General features: G+C 40.6%; 1 protein-coding gene across 1 annotated transcript in view; it reads right to left on the minus strand.

Moving 5' to 3' along the window:
- Positions 1-848: 848 nt before the first annotated feature.
- The window catches only part of birc6 (baculoviral IAP repeat containing 6), a 101,241-nt gene continuing 78,414 nt past the window's right edge, over positions 849-23,675 (minus strand). The window contains 9 exon segments of the mRNA XM_054600455.1: positions 849-2,085; positions 3,299-3,433; positions 10,878-11,066; positions 12,731-12,808; positions 13,979-14,140; positions 17,258-17,475; positions 18,740-18,850; positions 20,437-20,582; positions 21,585-21,807. Coding sequence (XP_054456430.1) covers positions 1,906-2,085; positions 3,299-3,433; positions 10,878-11,066; positions 12,731-12,808; positions 13,979-14,140; positions 17,258-17,475; positions 18,740-18,850; positions 20,437-20,582; positions 21,585-21,807 — 1,442 coding nt within the window. The 3' untranslated portion in view covers positions 849-1,905.

A 23,675-nucleotide genomic window follows, 5' to 3' on the forward strand; every position in this document is an offset into this window, starting at 1 on the left:
ATGCACGTCAGTGATAAAAAAAACAGGTACTCATTTATAGAATGGAATTGAACGTCGTTATTGGGAAAACTTCTATTTACAACTCTATTGTGGCCTTTAAACCTCTGTCTGTTTTCAATATAATTATTACTCATTTATAAATATTTAAAAGGACAGGTAAAAAATACTTGCATATTTGCAAAGAGTTTAGAGTTAATTATTTGAATTCCAACGATGTAAGCAGTTCAAATTTTTTTTTCATTTGGGTATGGGAATTACTTTTCTTAAACTAAAACTGCCATGACCCCCTTACACCAACAGGCTCCGCAAAGCCATCATCTCATTAGCTTTTTGCACTGATGAGTTTAGAAGTGCCTACATGAACACACAAGATTTTTGTCAAAGTTAGCGAGCACAGCTGTAGACTCTGTCCTCATAAATAATACATAAAGATGTAATATATTTTAATTTTGAATTTTACTATTTAGTTAGAATTTTAGAAGTTGTTTTAGAGGTTGTAAAAAACTTTCGGAGAGAATGTGTAACTCAATAAATAACTATAATAAGGGGGACATCTTCACATACTTCCTCGGTGCATGAGTTCCAATACTTTCATTAAAGAAAAGTAGAATGACTGACAATGACATGAAAGAACATCATGCTCTTGCATGATTTTCTTTCAAAGAGCATGATCTTCTTTCAACCTCAAGCAGTATTCACAAAGGATGCCCACTCATCAATATTGCAACAACTTGTTTTCTGACTGACATCTTTGCTCAGCTGTTGGCGTCTCGATCTCTGTTTCTCGTTGAGGTGACAGGGCTGACGTCCTGTCAGACGCAGAAAGAAGCATTCGCACAATAAATCCATACTTTCAAGCTCCATTTAATGTCCTAGCAAAAGGAGAATGTGACTGTTCTATGGAGTGAGTAAAATAGAAAGTGCATTTGTTCACTGAAGTTAAACATAATAAAAAAGATCAAAGCAATTTTTATGTCAGACGGAGCAGAATTATTAATTTTGTAGAAATAGCAAATAAATCAGTAAAGGTACTCTGTTGGAGTATTTGGTGGTATGGTGTAGATCAAAGGCACATCACATCTTTGTATCTCACTGGGGATTGTTGCACGCACAGAAAACACACATACACATGCACAAGCCTTAAAAAGAAATTTCCCATGTGGCTCTGACATTCAGTCTTATGATCTACAGTCATGTCGATGGAAACCAGTCATGGAGAAGTTCTGAGAGGCAACAAATGTTTATCCAGAGCATGGTGCTTTTTAATTTGGAGCCTGTAAAAGGGATAACATAGCAATTAAGAATGTCCATCTCAGCATTTATTCAAGTGGATATAATCCTAGAGAAATCAAATGAAGCAATGGATGACCAGAGGGGCTTTTTATCTCAGGTTCTGTTACGTGTGCATTTTCTTTTTTCGCTCGTTTTTTTAAATAGTAACTTTAAAGAATGACCAATATCCTTGGTTACAACTGTTCTCGCTCTAAGAGTCAAAAAGGGAAAAAAGGAAATTAACATTCAGTAAACATTCTTCTCTAAAGGTTGTTTCCCTTATATACTCTGTATTTTTTTTTTCTCTGCCATAATGTATACATAAACAAGTTTAATAACATACCAATCAGTGGTTATTTCACAATTGGAAAAAAGCACAAAATGTTTACACTCTTTTACAGGTAAATAAAAGTTTTCAATAAGGGCGAAGCATACTCCATTGTTCTTCTCATCGCGTTCTGGTTCCCCACATCCCCTGCTATTCTGCTAGTAGATCTTTACATACAAATATTGACAAAGTGGTGGCTTGTGCTCTGAAGCCATCAAGTCTTTTCAAGAGTAATAATCATCATGAGGAGGAGGGGGGGGGGGAGGGTCGGAGATGCTGGGAAAGGAGGGGCGGGAGGGTGAGACTCATAGCTGTCCCTCGCTGCAGTGGCTGTCCTGACTGCCACCAGGCTTCTCTGCGTCCTGACTGGACAGCTCTTTGAGGATGAGGGCGGCGCTCCTCTCAGAGAACTCGTCGCTGTCGGCCTCCAGACCGTCGGGGCAGGGCAGCTTCAGAAGCTCCTCTCTGAGCTGAGCTGTGTGTCTCTGCAGGGACAACACACACACACAGTTGGGCTTAACATTACATCAAACATTAAAGGAATAATTGTCTCTCCTCTCTTTGTCATTTATCATTCATTCATGGTTCCGGTCATTAAAGCCGAGCGGCCTCAGACCTGTGTCTCCCCAGTGTCTAGCATTCCCCCTACACCCCCAGGTGTGTGTGTTAGTAAGGTCTACTCAACACATGCTCGTCAGGAGGCTGTGAAGGTGACTAACGAGCGTCTGACCCGTGTCTCAGTGTCAGTCAGAGAGGGGTATTAGTCTTCAAAATAGTTTGTGGACAACAATGGGGCTTTATATCACAGAGGAATAAGATGTTTCAGGCTTTGAGTCACACATCACACCTGTGAGTGGGATATGTTATGTTTTCATGGGATTTGTTAACTATAAGAAAAATATACAATCTCCCCAGACTTTTTACCAAAATATGAGATATGACACATCCAAAATATCGATGTCTCCCCTCCTTTATCAGTTAGCATAGTCTGCTATGCCCTTAACCTCCAAATGCTGGAGCTTCTTACTGGCCATCAGATCAAACTGGTTGTACCAAGCAGCGTGCAGTGTGACCAGGACAAACAAAAGGGAGTGAAGATTCTATCTCATGCAAAATGTGTGACTTTGACTGATAAATATCTTTCGTGTCTCTGTCTTCATGGTCAACTCTCACATTAGCATAGCATAGATTGCATAGATTGAAGAACATGCAGAATGGGGATAAAGCAACATTCTTTAACTCTCAAACAAGGAGAAAAATGAGAAGAGTGTTCAGAGGCGACAGATGTGTGACAGCAGCTGGCTGTTACCAGTGGAGCCGGATTATTTACAGTGGGGATAAATTGATCTTATTAACCACCAGAGGGAGAAGAGATGAGAGCTGCCGGAGAGAGTGGAGACACATCAGTGTGTGGGTGGTGGTTGTTGTGTTGGAGTGTGTGTATCTAAGTCTGTTATGAGCTCCTGTGTTTGTCCCCTGCAGCCAATTCACTGTTAATTAGCAGGACACGAGTGTGTTTTACAGTCTGCTTTCTCTGTCCAACTTACTGCTTCAACAGAACACCTGGGTTCATTCAGCATCTGACTTTATGTGTCAGAGAAAGAAAGCGTGTTGAAATGCAGTCTATTAGCCCATAATACAGACTGTACAGTTTACAGCTCTTTCAATACTTTACATGGGTACATTTGATGACATTACCTTTAGTGCAGCAGCGTGGTGGGACATGGTGCGGCCCACCCTCTTGTCACTGCTGTACTGCTGGATGTCAGCGATCCACTCCTCGCACTGAGACATGATCTCTGTTCGCTTCAGGTAGAAATGTTTGTGGATCACCTGCAAACACATGGCACAACAGTGTTTAACCACAGGGAAATATATAGATATATATATATATATATATATATATATAGATATATATATATAAATAGTCATAGAAGTTAAGAGATAGCGAGTTATTATGGTCTCAGCTTCTCTTTTGCAGTGAGGTTGTGACATTTATAGCATGACAAGCCTGTCATTTATGGCTTATTTATTTAAAGTTTATTTTATGCTCATGTTAATATTAACCACCATCGGTAGGATTTACAGCAGAACATTTAACTTGCTTCTTAAACTGTGTGTCGTTACACAGATAAAGGCAGATTTGCTCTATTTAGTGTTAAATGTAGGAAAAGAGGTGTCTGTGCAATTTTCAAATGTTTCAACACGTAATTAGTGATTTTCCCGAGGCTTCAAGACTCCATTCAGAAACATTCCAGTGGTCAAATATGCATGAACAAAACAAGAAGAACATTCCCTTAATGTTCAAACTGAATGGAACATAAGCTCAATGGTTAGTAAGGCAGTTCTTCACATTGTCATTAGCCATGTTAGCGGTGTGGCTCTAGGGATGTCGGTCGGTCGGCTAACCACTGTAAATATTGGATACCCATGTAACAGTATCAACACCAATTCACAAGGTAGTTGGTTTACTATTAATGCAATAACACCATTTTTCACCAGCTGGAAAGAACCTTGATGGTCATTGGGCCATCCTCTGACAGAAGAGGCAGTCTCTTATCATCTCATGTCTTTTATCAGTGTGTCTCTAATGAGTCTGTTCACTCCGTCTAAAATGTATCGAATGAAGCGCATGCCATGCACAGCATACTGATTCCTCTTAAAGAATGACAGTGATCAACTTCTCTCCATCACTGCGCAGCTATCTATGAAGGCTGCTTCAGTCCTTCTCTCACATCTTATGAACCACACTCAGCTTGAAGGCTGATGTCAATCATCCACACCCAGGTCCTCTGCTTTCCTGTCCCTCCAGTTGACTTCCTAGCAACAGTCGTCAGGGCCGGGCCATCAGTATGCAGTGAGCACTGTAGCGCATGTGTCTGTAGTCGCAGCTCTGCTGGTGGAGGGAGTGGATTAGATATTATGGTGCCTGCTGATTTGCTGTTTACCAGGGGAGGAGAGGCAGCAGAAAGGGTTTGGGGACCACTTTAATCTCTCTCTTCCGTCCTCATCTCCCTCTGCTCTCTTCATCTTCATTCCATCTTTGTCGCTACTTCCCATCTCATCCTGTTTATGGTTCCACCCACCCAACCCCCACTCCTTTTGCTCCTTCGGTATATTCAGTAAGGTGGGCGAAGGTTCCCAGCTGAGAGGGAATGTTTCAAGGTCACAGATGTGTGGTAAACGCGGTTAGATCAGCGGCTGCTTGAGCCTGTTTGAAAACAAAACCAGATCCAGTAATCCATACAAGGAGTCCACGTACAACCCACGATAAGAAACATCACTAGAACATTTCGCAAGAATCCCGACACTGCGTCTCCTCTCCAAGACTTCAGTTGGTTGGTTTTAATTAAATATAATGTGGAGCCATGTTTAAAGCTATGTTTGTGTGTGTGTGTGTGTGTGTGTGTGTGTGTGTGTGTGTGTGTGTGTGTGTGGTAGAAGTCAGTCACAACAGATATGAATTAAAGCAGCAAGCAGCACATTATCAACCCACAGTGCATTAAATTCCGTAAAATCACAGGAAACAATCTTAAATGTCAGCCATTTTGTATAGTTCAACCTAAAATACTAATCTATGAGCCTGAACTATACACTCAGTTAGCTAGCTAAATACTCAGTTAATGAGAGTCAACAGCAATCCACCTAAGACGAGAAGTCAAAGAGGTCAAAAGAAGCTGAAGAATAGTATTTAAACAAAAGCCATAAAACAACGAGCAAATCACACTTTTGTACGGAAGTATTAAGCCCGCAGGATTATATACTTTGTGCTGTTGCACAAGGCTTTACGGCCTTGTTGCTACACAGCCACACAGAATGACAGAAGCCAGCGCCTGACCTTATGCGTGGACGTGTTCAGACGTGTGGTTTGAAAGGGGCTTTTCCCCTGGGGCTCCAAGCATCGAGGGCCAGCACCTGCTTAATGTTTGGTATTTGGACAAGGCCATCTATCACAAAATGGAAGGAAGCTCTATATGCAAATGACCTTTCAGGAAAATTCAAGTCTTCATGCACAGGTTCATGGAGAACTGTACACAGGAGTACATTCAGCTCATATGTGCAGTCAGAGACGAGGTTCCCTGATGGAGAGCCCCTGGCAGATAAAACCAGTGACCTTTGAGGTATCGCTCGACACTCATTATCTAACAGGGCAACTTAGAGAGGAAGAGCAGCCGAGGAATGGCTATGTGGAAACACTCAACACGCTAAGGGTGACGGACAAGACTAACTCATGCTGCCATTAAAAAGCCCCTTATTCTTAGTTTTCTGTATTCCATCAGTAGAGTGCTCAGGCCTCAGGTACCTGCTTTCCTAACACTGACCAGCTGTGGCCCACTCCGATACCGGAGCACAAAGATTACCAACGCTGACGTCCACAGCATAAACTCAGATCATCAGCAAAGAAGAACAGGTTTCTAGCACACATTCAAACATGGCTTATTCTCTGCAAACTCATCTACTTGGTATGATATTACTCATATGATCTCTTTGAAACAGTTACTTGCATAGCTTATCATTTTACAATGAAAATGCTAACATGGTGATGTTAACAGGCATAATGTTAACATGGTTGGAAACTTTTTTGGCTGTCAATGACAGTTGCTGGAAAGCTGTTCCAGACAACCAGTCAGCCCATGATGACGGCTGAAAAATACGGCTTCCCCCTGCTACAGCATGACACACACGCGCCTTGTACTTGTATAGCTCAAAGCGCTTTTACACGATGTCACCATTCACACCCATTCAAGATGAGGTCCAGAAGATGGATAAATGAAACTACTCTGTTAGTTAGAGAATCGTGAAGCTGCTGCTGAGTGTCAACTGTTATTCATCAAAAGTGAGCGTTCAGCTGGAGCAGCAAAGGTTGGTATGGAGGCTTCAGATGAAGCTGTACAGCTCAATCAGACAACTACAAGACTACAGAGGCCAACTGGTTCACATAGAGGGCATCTTTTAGGACAGGCTGAACGACTATTGATTTTCAGTCATTGAGAAAGACAGCCTCTAAAGTCTTAGAGGGACAGTAGTAGGGAACTATACATACACATAGTGATGTATTAGGTTTTCAAACAGAAACTGTGCTGTGCTGCTACAGATAAGGTACATGAGGACGCCTCTCACTCCCACTCATAAAACTGCCAATGTTTATGTAAGATTTAGCGCGTTAATAATTAACTGTTGAACGGACAATAACAATTATGACCAATTAATGCTATCAGTTAGACACTTTAAGAAAATATCCAAAAGGAAAAAAAAGTGAAAAACTCGGAGGAGCGGCCTGTCACTAAATGGAGAATAGTTTACAGGCGTGAGCCTGGGTCGTTTTTGCCACTAGCTACTGGCTAACCCCCTTTACATTAATCAGCAGGTGGCAATCAGGTCAAGGGCACTTGGCTTGTGTCTTGAGGAGTTGTAGCATTTATTTATCCTCATGTCGGCAGTAGTAGAATTATAAAATGCAGAATTTAACTGTGCCACAGCTGCTAGTAAAGACAACAAGGTCAGCAAGGCCTGTTATCAGATATCCATGATGAATTAACCTGGTAGTCGATCGGTAATTAAGGCTGGTGTTGTTTGTATTTTTCCGTAAAGGATCACGTGGTAAGGGCGTGACGAAACAGGGAAGAACACGTCGTAACTCCTAAGACCCAATCAAATAGCGAACGCGAGAGCCTACGTCATTGTTTCCAAACTTCTTCGTTTTCCGCCAGTCCATACTATTAGGTAAACCCGGCGTTTTCAAAATGTTTTCGTTGCACTAAAACTATATATATATATATATATATATATATATATATATATATATATATATATATATATATATATATATATATATATATGTATAGTGTGAACGCTAGGGATGGGTATCGTTAGGATTTTATCGATACTAGTACTACTATCGATACTGCGGGAAAAAAAGAATGAAAATTGCTTTATTAAAAGCTGCTAGTCTGTGTTGTTACAAGTTAGTGTCATAACTTATAACACTATCTTATAACAACACAGCTGCTCACCTTATTTAATAATGCATTAAAACAACTCAACATACACTGACTGACTTGTTACCTAAATCCCTTTGACTCCTGTTGAGAATGGGTGCAGGTCTTTCACAATAAACAGTGTAACAACCTTGTGACACTCGTTCACACCCTCCTGTGTCATCTTCCCTGTAGCTGCTATTGTGAAGGGACTTGGGCTGGGACTTGTGGCGTGGTCATGGCCTCAGCCCGACAATCTACATACACTTCCAAAATCCTTAAAATACAGGCGCAGCTAAATAATTAGCTGAGCGACTAGCTTTCATTCATTAGCCAGTTCTTATGATCATACTCCGTATGACATCGCTAAGGTTTGCTGCAGTGGACGAGGAAGGACTGCTAACAGTAGAAAACTGTGCATTTCAGCACCTTTATGTTATGTGTGTTCGCCAAAGCCAAATGATTTGACAAATTGCTGATGTTTCCTCAGGTACTTTTGAGGGTTTTGTTGTTGTATTTGAGACAATTATCAGCATTTACTCGAGTAAAATATAGCCAAACTTTCGATCTTTTTCTTCTCTCTGCCATCATGTGTGTCTCAAGCTGTCCGAGCCGAAGTCGGTTTGTGTCAAAGTAAAGCACTACTCCGCCCCTTGTGCAAAGATAGAGACAAAGGAAAGAGGTTTACAGCGCAGTGTTTTTCCCACGGAGATTTCACTCCGTAACTTCTAAAGTACCGATAGCACAACCGTTAACTCCGAACCTTATCGATATCCCGCATATTTACAACTTTCTTATCGGTTCCCGTTTAGAACCGGGTATCGGGGGGCATCCCTAGTGAGACCATATTTGGGTTTCGGAGGAGCGACGCTGTAAACAGCTCTGGTAATGGTAGACACTTCCATAACACTTCCTACACAGCTCTGGATTCATGTCACATTACCAAAAAGGCTCCATGACCCATGTATTTGATTCGGAAATGTGCCTCTTGTTTGGCGCTCTTAAGACACACTGATTTATTATTAATTTAATTGGCACTTTGTTCTCCTCACATCGGATCACAATATTTTTTACCCCCCCTTTGTGGTTTCATTCATATAAACATAAAAAAATAGAGTACAATTCTATATGTCTAAAAGGTTATTTGCAAGAGGTTATTTGCAAGAAGCAACAACTAGATCCATTGCTTATGGCTGGTTGTCTTCCTCTCAGTCCATTTTTATCTCAGCTGAGGACCTAAAAGTGCTAAAAGGTTAGGGGTGAGAAAAGCACAGGGGGGGTATCTCACCAAGCTTAATTGAATTTCTGTGTGCGTATGTGTGAGATTGCTCAGTCGGGTGGCATTGCCCTGTCCTCCAAGGTCCCCTCAATATCTCTCAGTTCAACGGTCCATTTCACAGACTGGCTGGGTGATGTCATGGACCGTTTTTTTCTTTTTTCATAAATCCCAGCATTGCATGCTGTGCAAAAGGCCAAATAGACTTAATAATAATAGACCATAATATTTCAACTTCAAATCCAACAGAAATACAAGCAGCACTAGCTGCAGATACATGAAGAAAATAATGTACCTCATTTTACTCAAATATTTAAAAAAATCTTCCAAAATGCAACTGTAAACCTGTGGTTCTGCTGAATCCTTCAACACAGTGAACATCACTTCAATTCAATTTTATTTTGTATAGCTCAATATCACCAATCAAAGATTGGCCTCGGAGGGCTTTACAATCTTTACAGCATATGACCCCCCCCATGTTTTACTCTACTGGCTTTTAACTGGACGTTTTTTCAGATTGCTCAGATTGTGATTTAACTTTACTAAAAATGTGTCTGATTCGAGAGATTAAATCAAAAAAAGTAATTTAGATATTGGTCAGAGAAATTACAATGATATATTTTCCGCCAATCGTTCTGGCCGATTATGGCTTTAATAACTCTTTTCATAAAAAAAAGCAGTAGACCCATATCCAAGCCTCAAAATGTCGCTTCACAAACCTATGCATATTTCTATGTTTTTTTAGAGTCAATGTTTTTTTTTTTTAACTTATCCTATAAACGTGATTGGATCACTTTTATTTCTCTCCCTTTGTTAATTTGTGTGAAATCATCATAACTAGCAAATCAATTGAATTGAACTTGAGTTATGGCAAAAAAAAAGGTTTTTGTAAGGACACAGAGTTTTGACCACTAAATTCTAATCAGTCCATCCTTTAGTCCAAGTGGATGTTTGTTCCAGATATAATGAAAGTCCCTCAAGACGCCATTCCCTTTCACTACTGGCATTAAAACGATACATCGTATGCATACTAATAATGTTGTCCTTGTCTTGCTTCACCTTAAATTCTGCATCTTTCCATCCTTCCTCTCCTGATCGAAATTACAACGTTTATATTGTAATTTCAAGTTCATCTATTACAAAATATGGATTGTAGGGGTTGGCGTTATGAGTTTTTTAAATAACCCTCAGTATAATAACTATAATAACAGGTTGTTTAAAACGTTTTTATCCTTAACACATCTGCCTAAATGTTTTTTTGTGATAATCTGCCAATTTCCAAGAAGAGATAACGGCCAGACAGAGTTCTAAGACTGTGCACTTTATCAAAAAGGGTTCTCTGCATCTCTTCCAGCAGTTTGCAGCTGAATCAGGGGCAATGACAGCCATCTTCGAAGGAAAAAAGGGGACTGACCTGTTTGTGCTCCAGTCCCTTTCCCCCCATGTAATTGTGTATGTTTGACAGCAGATCTAGATGTATTGCTACATAAAAGCTTGTGTTGGCTTTGAGTACGGGGGAAACTTGTACACTGGCACATGTAAACTTGAAAAATTACTCTACTACTTAACTACTTTAATTTTTGTCTTCTGGAAAGTTTTGTAAGTATGAGGGTCACTGTGGAGTGAAGAAAGTATAAACTCTATCACATCCACCAATATGACTTGCTAACTGTTTTGGTAATGTTTTGCTAGGTAATTCATGGAAAGTATAACAACTTTTAAATACCAGCTCAGGTTCTAGAGGTTCTTATCTATGATAATTTAGTCAGTTCATGTAGATCTGGAAAGAATTTGCGAACTTGCTTTTAATCTCGATGCTTTGATCACAGTTGTGATTTCCTTTTTATGAGGCAAATTTTAGTGAGGACAGGTTGAAGCCCACAGGTTTTGTGCCCGTACTGCTCTGTGAACCTGGCTGTCAAGGTTTTCTTTTATGCCAATGCAGCACAAAAATACTGGTATCTGGAGGGTGTTGATGAGTATCAAAGCACAAGAAAACACTTTGCACTGTGGTGATTCCTACCTCTTTGAAGCATGGCGAGGGGTTGCGCATCTGCTCCAGCATTGCCCATTTGACGGTGGCCTGCCGGATGTTGCCATCATATTCCCGTGAGCTCTGGCTGCCACTGGGAGTCCCGCGGGAGCGTTCGTACCCCGGCTCATTGAAGTATGGCTCAGCCACCAGAATGAGGGACTGCACAGACACTAGCACCTACAGCAGATGGAGTCAGGGAGAAACAGAATTATGTTTCAGGATTCCCACTGTAGTCTAAATAGAAAATCCAATTGTGAACTCTACACACTTAACTGATACAAATGGTGGCTTGGTATGGTTTCAGAGGAGCTGGGATGAAAACCACATTGTAATTAATGTTTCCAACTATTTAGGTTTAATCTTGATCTATTGGTAAATTATGCCATCCCCTCAGTGTCCTCAACATCTAAAGCCTCTTCAGTAATCTTGGCAATGCTGGACATTTAGAAGAGTCTGACAGAGGGACAGAGGGATTAATGCCTTGGCGTGTCTCAAGGAGACGAAGGACATCACCCTGCATCATTCTGTCCCTTCCAAGCCACTACATTAGCAGCCATAACAATCTCGGGCTTAGAGGCCTTCCTGCTGGCCCCAGCCACACTGGAGCTGGATGATGTGCGGTTGAAAATGCTTCATCAACTGTACAAACTATGACCTTCAACTGTTGTGATCTGTCTGTCTTAAACTGGGTTGTCAGATTTCAGAGCCACCTCAGTTGATGACCGCTTGATCCCCGCTAACTCCCCTGTCTCCTATTCAACAACACCCCTTATTTTCCATTATTGATCCACAGCATGCCAGCTGGAATGATAATCAATGGAGACATCTCAATGCACTCTCCAACCCTGTAAACAAGGGAATAATAAAAAAGGAGGAGGTATACATTTCAGAGAGCTCCGGCATGCTTGATTGCAAGTGCGTGCAGTGCAGACAACCAAATAATGCTGTCGGTGTGTGTCATCATGCGTGTGTTTATCCACAAGTCTGTGCACCACTTTGAATACCCAACTGTCCGTTAATTCTATACATTACAGCTTGGTAAGTAAACATATTTCCTTACCCATAAACAACATTAGAAATTTCTGGTTGAAAGCTGTAGCTCTACTACAACTTAGCTTATACACAGCAGGAATGCAGGCAAAAAATATTTGCTTCTGGTGTCAAACAACAAAAAATCTCTAAAAACTATTATTACTGACTATCTGAGCATAACCTCCTTCTTTGGCCAAGCCAGCCTTAAAATGTCTCCATTCATTAATAGCTCAACAGATTTGCCACAACGGATCTCAGTGAAGCATCCTACGATATGTTTCAAATTAAAAAATGAATGTTCGGTTTGTTATGTTTATCTTATAAAAACACAATCTAAAGAAAAGGTATTAAAAGAAAAATAGATTTGATTAAGATTACAGAAATTTGATCAGAGACAACCAGTAAATAATATAAATAAAACCTGAAAACAGTGCTTAATTTGCTAAACATTTGCTAATTAGAGGCTTAAAACAGATGCCATCTGGGCTAAACATGCAATTGACAGTGTCGTCTGATTCTGACTTCAAGAGGAGTGATGTGTGTCAGCAGGCATATCTTCAAGGTTTGAATGATCCTGGTTTGTGTTGGGTTTGATTAACACCAACACACTGACACCAAAGCAAAGAAAGAACTTGGGTTTAAAAGGGATCCTTTATGTCAACTGATGAAACACCAAGCCCATTAATACAGAGCCCCTGGCAGTGTAATGACAGGGCAGAGATAAACTACAGCCTGTGACACAAAGACTTACAACAGCCCTGTTGATCCATTCAGACAGGGAACACTGCCATGATGGATCTATACCTCACCTGTAAAAAGCTTGAGGTCTGTGGGTTCCATTTCTCCTCTGGTCTCCCGTGCCATGTGTTGAGGATACTTAAACATACCTGATCAACAGACACAGAAAAAGACAGTTGAAGTTGATTTTACCTGACTTATCCCTCATCAGTGAGCTGAATGACTGCTTGCTTCCCCCTAGCTGTACCCCAGCCCCAGGTATTTACATAGCAGCTTTTAGGGCCTTTTATTATAACATGTGGACTGTCAGTGGCTGCCTGATGAGTTGCCGCAGATAAGTTGAGCTTAGGCACCTTGACCCCAACTCTGCGAGGAACACAGAGGGAGAGCTATACATATTCTAACATGTCTGGAGAAAATCTCCAGGATGTCTACATCCAAATGTCAGGTTTAATAAAAAAAACTTGACATCCGACAGGGAAGATACACTGGGTTAGTTTGACACTTCCATGCCATATTTGGTTCTTGATGGACAACCAGGCAAGTCATTTTTCTGAACCTCTCTCTATACAGCCAGTGGAGATCAACTCTCTCAACCCTGGGTAGAATTTGGTAGATCTTCAGTCCCTTTACAGTCACTACATGTTCCAACTATGCATGTCATAATGTTCATTTCGGGATTCTTTCGGCTTCCTCGGAAAATGCCAAACTTTGAAAATCTACTATATCTGTTTAAAGGTGTTTTTATGATAAAATTAAAAAAATGGGAATTAGAAAGACTATCCCTGCTAAACCTTTTTTTTTTTTTTTTTTCCCACACCTGCTCTTAAGTCATAAACAGAAGAGAAAAATATTTAGTTTAGACCTAGAAAATGCACCTTTTCCCCTTGCCTCTCAGGTCTTATGTATAAAAAAACATTTTCAATTATGAAAATTGAGAAAGTTATCAAAAATGTAAAATGTAAAATCATTTATCTTATATAATACAAATACTTCTGTTTGATATTGATCATTTAAAATGATTATTAAATCAACACCATAAGGCAGCCAAAATAAAACTGTAGGAAAAGCGTAAGCTGCTATGACTGGAAGGAGTAGGTGGAGCTGATTTATGCATATGAACGGAATGTATTCTCTTGTCAATGACAGATGGTTAAAATGGAACCCCTCATTCAGAGTTATAAGAAGATGGTGTGCTTTTTGACTCAATTTGCATCAGTTAGGTTTAAAGGGTTAACAAAGATCAAATCCTCCATTATGTTTACATTTACTTAATTTTAAGACTAGCATTAACACACTTGAAGCCTTTTTCCACTCACTTTGCCGTCATTGTAGAGGTTAGGGTTAAAGCGCACACTGTGTCCACCAGTAGTCTCTAGGTTGACCAGCGGAGGGGAGTTTGGATAGTCTTGGGGAAAATAAACATCAAACTCAAAGCAGCCGTTGGCATATGGGGTGTCTGCTGGACCTGTGATGAGAACCTGTAAACACAAAGAGGGGAGAGGGTTTGATAAAAAACAGGCAGATCAAGGGTTATTAATCACATGCTGATAACAGTCAATATGGATAAAACAAAGGGCACAAGGCAAAATATCATGGGCTAACAGTGCTGACTCTCTTTCAGGCTTTGCCACAGCGATGAAATTACCAACAAGGCTTAAGGGTGAATTTAGCAGAGAGTAAGTTTTGTCTGTAGTAGTCATCGCATTTGAAGCAAAAATCTATTTATTTTCTAAATATAGAAATTAGCTCATTAATCAAATAAACACAAGCAATTCAATTGGTTATAAGGACCTAAATACATATGTCAATATAAACTAAAAACCCAATCCATAATCTCAGGATATGCTTCAAAAAATTAAGATAAACATTGTCTTCATGAGCTGTGTTGTTGAGAAATCAAAGCTTGAGAACAAATACTAGGTAAGCTGTTAGCAGATACAACAAGACATATAGGACTAATGCAAAGATGCAGCACAGCAAAATGGCTGCTTGTTCTTTAAAGGAGCCCAGACCCATTTGAAGCTGATCATCACTGGGTCTGAGCATTAAGGAGCATCAGCCAAGAACTGGAGACCAGTGTGTACCTACCAGGCAAGCTACATGGGCCTACTTGAATACTTGTACCACCTCACCATCGGTGGAAAGCAGTTGCTATGCTGCAACCATCAGCACTTCAACCCTGAGGAGACCGAAGAAAGTCTATCTGTCTCCTCAGATTCTGGGGAACTTCTACCATTGCACTATTGAGAACATCTTTACCGACTGCATAACAGTACAGTATGGCAACTAATCTGTCTTGGACCGATAAGTATTGCAGATGTTGGTGAGAACCGTTACTCGACTCCCCGCCATTGAGGCTGTCCAGCACAAATGAGATGTGTGAAGGGAACGCAGCATCTACAGGGACATCCCGCCCCCGCCGAAGACCGTTTGCCCTGCTCCTCTTTGGAAGGCGCAACAAAACTCTCTTCTAGGACCTGCAGGCTCAAGAACAGCTTACTCCCCTTGGCTGTCACCTTGCTTACTCTGCACCACCATAAAGTTTAATTTGATCTGATCTAATAATACTTTGGCAAAGGATTTAACAACTCTTGAAAGCTGTCATGGCAGTAATTATCTTATCTTTTGTCATGAAAATAAAGAGGAAACAGTAGAAATACAACATTAGTATTTGAGTACAGCAAAAGATGACCCAGATTTAATTTTTTTGCTGTTAAACCCTGCGTATGTTGCCAGAGACCCCTTTGTTGGCCTCAAAGTAGGGAATGCGGTTTTCCGCATGTCTTTACAAAAGCATTACATTACAGTCATCTAGCAGACGCTTTTATCCAAAGCGACTTACAATAAGTGTATTCAACATAGGTATTCAAGATAACTACTAGTCACCAGAAGTCATAAGTGCATCTCCTTTTTTAAACAAGCATCTAAGAGCAGAAACCAGAGCAAAAGCACAGTGCAGAAACAAACTAATATGAATACAATAAGTGCTAAGTGGAAGGCTCAGGGTAGTACTTCTTGAAGAGGTGAGTTTTCAGCCTGCGCCGATAGATGGGCAGCGACTCTGCTGTCCTGAGGTCAGTGGGGAGTTCATTCCTCCACTGTGGGGCCAGGACAGAAAAAAGCTGTGACCGGGTGGATCGGCCGCAGGGACCTCTGAGCGACGGGGCAACCAATCGCCCCGAGGCAGCAGAGAGGAGTGGTGGGGTGGGGGTGTATACCTGCATCCTTTCCCAGGCAGTTTGAAGGCCCTGAACGATCCCCATAAGGGTTCTCAGTTATTCTGGCTGATACGACCACCGCTCAGGTTTAACGACTGCAAAACTATGCTGGGATGTGCGTGAGGTCACTGGATTCCTTAAACATATTAAGTATTGAATGTGTTATTTCTGCAAGTGCAACAACTCTAACAACACAGTAAGGGAGATGTCAAACAGTCTGTACACACTCACACAGATCTGAGAAGATGTTTAATCTCCCAAATAGGTGAAATCCCATGTGTGGGTATACAATAGGTGTGCTTGGCTCAGGAAACTCAAAACGACTCTCACACGACCACCACAGGTCCTAACAACCCCCCTGTAGTAATACACCTGGGGCTCCCCTTGATGGGATCGATCAGAACTGAAGGACACTATCAGATTATGGGCCTTCAAGAAATCTACATAAAGTCAAATTGCCTCGCTGGAAGCTGAATGCTACACAGCTGGCAGCCTTGAGCGCCTGCAGGAGCTGTATAAGACACGTTTTAGGATTCAGCGTGGATGTGTTTTTCTTTCATGTCTAAAGCACCACAGGGTCTTGTTGTCTTGCTGTCAGGGTTTCTTAGGGTGCTGAGCGCCATTCATGCATTAAGTTTATTTTCCATTATCCATTATTATCAATATCTCATCCGGTTACAGGGTCACGGGGCGGCTGGAGTCCACCCAAACTGACAACCAATCACACCTTCAGGCATTTTAGAGTAATCACTAAACCTGGGTTACATGTCTTTGGACTGCAAGAGGAAGCCGGAGAGATGATCACCTTTGGTACTTCAAGTTCTTTTTTGATACTTTAAACTGCATAATTTTGTCTACATTTCATGGGCAATTAGTCAGGATAACAGTATTCTATCAGCTGCCTAAAGTTATTGACAAATATATATACATTTTAGTTACTTCCATTCGTTGTGCACCTAACACCTGCAACAAAAGTAATACTATAAAAATGCTGTTATTACACTGATGTTTGTATGCAATGATGTGTTCATCCGTTTGTTTTTAGTTTCTGACTTTGTTGTTGGTATGCTGCTGCCTTTCTTTAGACTTTTCCTTTGCCGGAACTGAGCCAAACAGATGAGGATTTTGACATTTGGCAAAGGAGACTTTGCAATTAATCAACTAGTGGGGTGAGAGCCATTTACTAAATGTCACTAGGGTAGTGAGTAAGAGCTGTCATGACAAGTTGTATGGTAGAAAAACCAGACACAGTAACACAGTGTTCCATCAGTCTTACTCAGTTCTCAAACTACTGTTCTCTTTGAATCACAGGGTACAACCCCCTACACAACAACAATACTATGACACTGTCAAATAACTAATAGGGTGGTAATTTACCTTCATGATGTCCAGTCTCTCCTCATCACAGCGGACAAAGACACTGGAAGAGGATGACAGGGGCAAAGAGGTGGACAGGGTGACAGCCTCCTGGGCGAGGCGGCGGGATCGGGCTGCACTGTTCGTATCGCTGGCATTCTTCACCTGAGACATGTAGTGGTAGTTGACCTTGAACATAACTTTTCCATCCTCGTCCTCCGAGACCATTTCAAAGGTGTCTGTAGAGAGAGGAGACCAGAGGGAGGAAGTTGTCAGAGATAGAGTGTCACCATCCTTTACAGGAATGTCACACAGATTGTACCCATCATTACTGCCTTAAACTAACTCAAAGTGTGTTCGTTTTCATAATTGCCATGTAAATGGAAACATTGCAATTCATTTAAGGTAATCAAAAGTATTGACTGGGCGTTCATGTGCACAACCAATTTTTTAATTTACAGAAATCTTTCTCCTTTTTTCTTTTTAATGAAATTCAGTAGTTTCAGTAAGTCAAGCTAAAATTAGTTTCAATGTGTTTCTTTGAGAAAGTAATTGAACAACATGTTCTTCGAAATATTTAGTACAGCCCTACAAATGACCCAGTTTGTCCAGCATTTCCTACAAAACGGTGTACACACAGACAGTATTGCTTCTGCGGTTTGTCAGTTTCGTGCCCTGAAATGTTATAATGTGTGTGCATCTGCATAGTTGTCACTTTATTTTTACTATTGTAATCCTGCTAATTATTGCCATTTTTACCAAATTTATTGGTAATCTGATTAGGACCTTTTACTGTAACGGTATACAGTTACATTTTTGTATCCTTATAACGTAACACCTTTCCACGTAACACATTACTCCCCAAGCCTGTATCCATTAGTGTAAATGATAGAATCCAATGTCGTGTTACAGTGAGTCATAGTCCAGTCCTCACTCTGTGTGGAGCTTTCTATTCTGCCTGCACACTCAGACAACAGGGTTTACAGTCACTTGCAATTACTTCAGACATCAAGCTGCTTACAAAATCAATTGCAAAACTAGTGTAATAAGTTGTGACAAGGCTGGCTGGAGAGTAATGGACAAGACAAAAGGGTAGACCAGGATGGGAACCTAGTCCTTTCAGAGATCTTGGCTGAGGGCATTATGGATCATATTAGACAGGAGACAGAACAGTGTGTGTGTGTGTGTGTGTGTGTGTGTGTGTGTGTGTGTGTGTGTGTGTGTGTGTGTGTGTGTGTGTGTGTGTGTGTGTGTGTGTGTGTGTGTGTGTGTGTGTGTGTGTGTGTATTTGGGGAAAGGAGAAAGTCTTGGTTTATGACGAAGTTTATACTGACACGTGTACACAAAGTAAAACCAACAGGCATAGATGCTACATTGCATTAAGAGGACCAATATGCAATGCGTGAAGAAAACCCCCCCCAAAAAACTACAAAATGCACATGCACAGTTATTGTGCATGCACACATACACGGTGAACATCCCAAAGCCAACATGTTAACTCACCAAACTGCAGCTTCTTCATGGCGGCTACGTATTTTTCCTCTAAAGAGCGTAGAATGGAGAGTGGCTTAGGTCGACTTGACACCTTCCTTGAAGACTCCACCAGCTTCCTCTCTGGTTTGGGTGGGAACAAAAATCATGTAGACAAGAGTAAAAAAGAGAGTTAGCTTCAGAACACCTTGCCTTGTGAAAACCCTGAAAATCCAGCCAGCCACATGGCAATTTATCAGAATGCCATCTTGTCAAACACACACAGATCATGTGTGTATCTTTTAGGCTGATTAGCCAATTTATCTGAGAGACAAAAAAACTAAGCTATACTGCAATTTCAGAGCAAAGGCCAACGTTGTAAACAACGATCACAGTTTAAAAAACGCTTTCCTGACTTAACTTTGATCTCCTGACAAGAGGGGGCGTTATAATCACGTATTTGGCCCATTCATTTAGCCGAGGTACGTTGTTACTTCCTCTACTCAGTCAATACTGTCTGGCTCTTGTCTGATCATGGATTCTCTCCGATACATTTTTAAAGCCTCTATACTTATTAAATGATTATAGATCTGTCAAAGCCCTCATGCTTCACACTGCACAACTCTGTGTGACTCCAGAGGCCTTTATCATATGGATTTCTTCATGTGGAGTGACATGACACTTATCTTTATCCATTACCCCACATGCACACTTGCAGCACATCTGATAGCTTCCCCCTGCATAAGCGATCGGTTAGATGGCTGTTAATGTGGACCCGACATAAAAATGCACTTGAGGGCGCAGGGAGAAATGGGCGGGTGTGGGTAATTAGTATCATGTACTGTGAAGCAACAAGGTAATGAAGGATTTGTGCCATTCAGGAGATGAGGGCACTCAAAGTTGTTTCTTTCATCTTTATTTGCAATAAACACATAAACTACAAAGGATTGTCTGCTCTGTAAGATATTTAAAATGAAAAAAATCGGGGTTCACACTTTTTTCGTACATTAAAAGAAAAAAAGACCTGTTTTGCATAATTATATTTCTTTTTTATTATTATTTTATTAATTATCTAATATAACCTTGTTTTAGCTTTTCGATTCAGAGAATAAATATCTGTGTCTTTGTCTTTAGTCTTGCTCCAATATGGGCCAACTTTGAGGGCCCATGTCTCCTGAATGGTTGGGTATTCTGCTTTATCAAAACACGTTCTTATATATCACATATAAACTGTATAGGAACATAGGAAAAAATGTGTTGAAATGGAAAAGGATGAGGTCAGAAAGTGATCGATTTCTGAAGGACTTCCCCTGTGAATAATGGCTAGCTAGAATCTCCTTTCTTTCGTTATTTCTCCATGTACAAAACAGGTTAAGATGTGTTCTTTGGCCTTGGTGATATGTAATATCACACAAATAATCTATTTTCCTGTCCTTGCACTAAGAGGAGAGGACACACAGACAACTTGTGACAAATGTGAGACAAAAATGGGAAACAGGAGAGCTGGGAATTGCTGAAATAATACTGATCAAAAAATGAGTTAATATTCCCGAACTCAAAACACAACTGACATGAAACTGGGTTGGTGTTGGCCATTAGTTCAAATGTAAAAAGCCTTTGCTGCTACTCATGTGCTTTCAGTCTGTGTTTAAATCAAACAGTGCAGAGAACGTGAAATCAGCTGCCACAGTGTTGGGCCATAAAGTGTCATGCAAGTGTTTTATACATACCCTGGTTGGCCTGCCGTAGGCTGGTGGTAGCGGCGTAGACTATCTCAGCTGTCCTCTGGATGTCAGGCACCAGCAGAGTCAAACCCTCAGGCTCTGGATCTGAGCTATCTGGCTTCACCACACCTTTGCTTTTATCTTTCTTTGACCTGAAACACACACAAATATAGTAAGAATGTAATTGGGTGATGTTTGATAACTTGGATTTCAGAGGAAGTTTTTTAAAAACATTGTAGTATTCTTTGGTGATAAGATCACGTTAATTTGGTATAATGCTCCTGACACGAGGGTGAGAATCAAAGTTGTTCCAGGTCTACTGAATTGAAAATCATAATGCCTCTTTGGCTTTGCCATATGTACAGTTGCTCCTGTGGGTCAACATGACAGACCTTACGGTAGAAGTTGTCAATGAGGCAGGACAAGGCAAAAGATTCGGACAAGTCTATGACAAACGACACGGCAGATTCTTTTTGTCAAGACATCTTTTCAAGGTAAGACGAGCCATTAACGAGACTAACTTATTTTCTTTCACACCCCATCTCTGTTAAGGGGGGGTGGTAATGCACTGAGTTTCTGCCCCTCAGCTGGCCCCCACCCTCCTGGTACTGAATCTGTTCTGACTGTCTGTGTTTTGGACTTGAGTCCAGGGGACAGGCTAAAACTAGTCTGGCTTAGACAATACCAATCATTAGTCTCCCTGAATTGCCTGGATTCTTAAAGTGAGGCTAAAACCTTTTCCCGTTATAATAAAACGCAGAACACATTTCTAGACATTCTCTGGCCACCTCCAAAAGAAGCTCAGTGACTGAGCATCAACGTCTACTTGATTCTTCTTGGAGTGCATTCATCACCCAGTGTGCATTTTAATGCCAAGTGTGACCATGGCTGTAGATGGAACGATTCCAAGATCAGCAGTATGGCAGAGAGGAAGACGGTGAATGATACTAGAGTCCGTTTTTCTCGAGAGGTGGTGTTATGGTTGGATCAAAGTATTCAATCAAATATAAGTCTGTTTTAGCCCAAAAGATGAGATATTTATAGGTATGTGAAGGTGTATACCTGCGTTAAGTTACGTCCAAGTTTAGAAATGAGAAAACACATAAGTTATTCTATTAATCCCCTTTAAGGTATGTTGATTTCGACAATCTCACCTGAGGCGATTGGTGTATGTGTCCACACATGTCTTCATCTTAGCCAGCAGCATCCCTACAGAGGTCTGTCCCTCAGAGTGTTCTTCATCCTCCTCCTCCTGGTCCTGTCCCTGGTCCCCAGAGAGAGGCAGCATCAGAGGAACCAGGGCCGTGCAGGTAGAAATTGCCCTAAGCAGCTCCAGTAGCGCCCGATATAAGGGCACATGGCGTGCCATGTCCAGAACTGCAGAGACAAGAAGGATAGAAAGAGCTAAATATTTAAAGGATAGAGGAACAAAAAGGTTCCCTCTTATTCTAAATCAGATCCCAATTGCAGATCACACTGTTCATATTGGTAAGTGTACATTGACATGTATACATGATCCAGGATCTTCATAATCAAACATTTTAGTCACAGAGTAGCTCAGAAAATTCTGAAAAGAATATTAAAAATACATATGGGCCGAAGGGTAGGCAATATCCTTAGTGAGTGATGAGTACGGAAAGGGAAAAACAATTTAAAGTGCATGACAGAGACAAATAAATGACTTACTGTGGAGTAAGAAAGGTCTTTTTTTTTTTAATATGCTCAGTGCTGACATTGGTGGCCAGATGCTATGTTACAATAACACAGCAGTCTTCTATAGGAAGTATCCAGCCACCAGAGCAGCACTGTCCACACTGCTGGTGAGCAGCATTGCAATCAGGGAGCAAGGATAAGATTATTAGATTTGAAAGGGTTTGTATTTACTTTAATGGAGGAAAAGTTTCTTGGTCACAGTAAATCATGTGCTTTGATTACTTTGCACCTTCCTGACAGTTATTTTCCCAGCTTATAGGTCACTAAGAAGACCATCCACAAGTTTGTTATGTGTATTATTCCTCTCGAAACAAATTTCATGAGCCACTAAGTGGCAGAAAGGAGTTCCGAGAGATATTGATGCAATACCGTGATATATGCCGGACCGGGTCAAGACCTTTGAATCCGTCCACTGAACTGAGTTCAAGTGGACTAAAGGAAAAAAAGTGAAACAAGTTGGCATTTGTGTCTGATATCAGGAAAAATGTATACTAAGATGGTCGTGAATCATGGCTGCCTAATGGAAATAATAGAAAACCCTACATACGGTGGATTATGGGGAAAAGAAAACCCTGTAATGAATTGTAAAACCAGTAGTGCATTGTAATGCACTCGTTCCAAATCAGGCATGAAATACTTTCATCACAAACACCCAATCTGAGAGCACAAACAATAGCTAGCTTTGGGCAGACATGTGATCTTACCTTACTAATGCAATACTTTTCAATTTTATTTCTGACATAGAGTCAGAGAGAGAGAAAGAGAGAGAAAGAGTGAGAGAATATGATACAGATTATTAGTAATTAAGGAGATCAATAACAGATATTTAGAACCAATATAAATTTGCAGTAAAATTAAAATTGGTTGTGTCAAAATTTAGAATAACACAAACTCCATCACAATACTTTGTTCAAATGTCTTTACATATAGGTTTAATTAAATGTTGCAAAGAGAACTTTGAGCATTAACTCCACTCATTCTGACCTCTGATTGCAAAGTGATGGTGGTACAATACAATAATTGCATGTATGGTAAAAATAATAATAACACATAATATTAAAATAATATAATATTTCTGGAAAATAATTAAGTCAATGAATGCAACAAAAGCAATCTTTCCTGATCGTGAGATGAAGTAGGGACTGTATGGATGGCAGAAATAAAGAGCAAGTGACAGTGTGTGTGTGTGTGTGTATGTATGTATGCATGTATGTGTCTCTGACAGTCAATGGTCTCCTGAGTCGTTTGTCATTTTACAAACCAGAGCTGACAGTTCCTACTTCTCGCCCACAAGTGAAGGCTGAACAGGACATAGAAGGCCCTGCAGCCTGAGTCAGATGGAGACGTATGCTAAGTGAAGGTTCATGCTTGGCGGCAAACACTTTGGTCAAAAAAATTACACAAAAAATAAATAAAAACATTCTCTACAAGATTTCTATTCCTTCTTTATAATGAATACACAACTTGAGATTTTTGTTTTTGTATACAAACCTGAACAGATGTTGACACAGATGTGATGTCAAAGAGGCAAT

This window comes from Anoplopoma fimbria, chromosome 6, assembly GCF_027596085.1.
Source record: "Anoplopoma fimbria isolate UVic2021 breed Golden Eagle Sablefish chromosome 6, Afim_UVic_2022, whole genome shotgun sequence".
NCBI lineage: Eukaryota > Metazoa > Chordata > Actinopteri > Perciformes > Anoplopomatidae > Anoplopoma > Anoplopoma fimbria.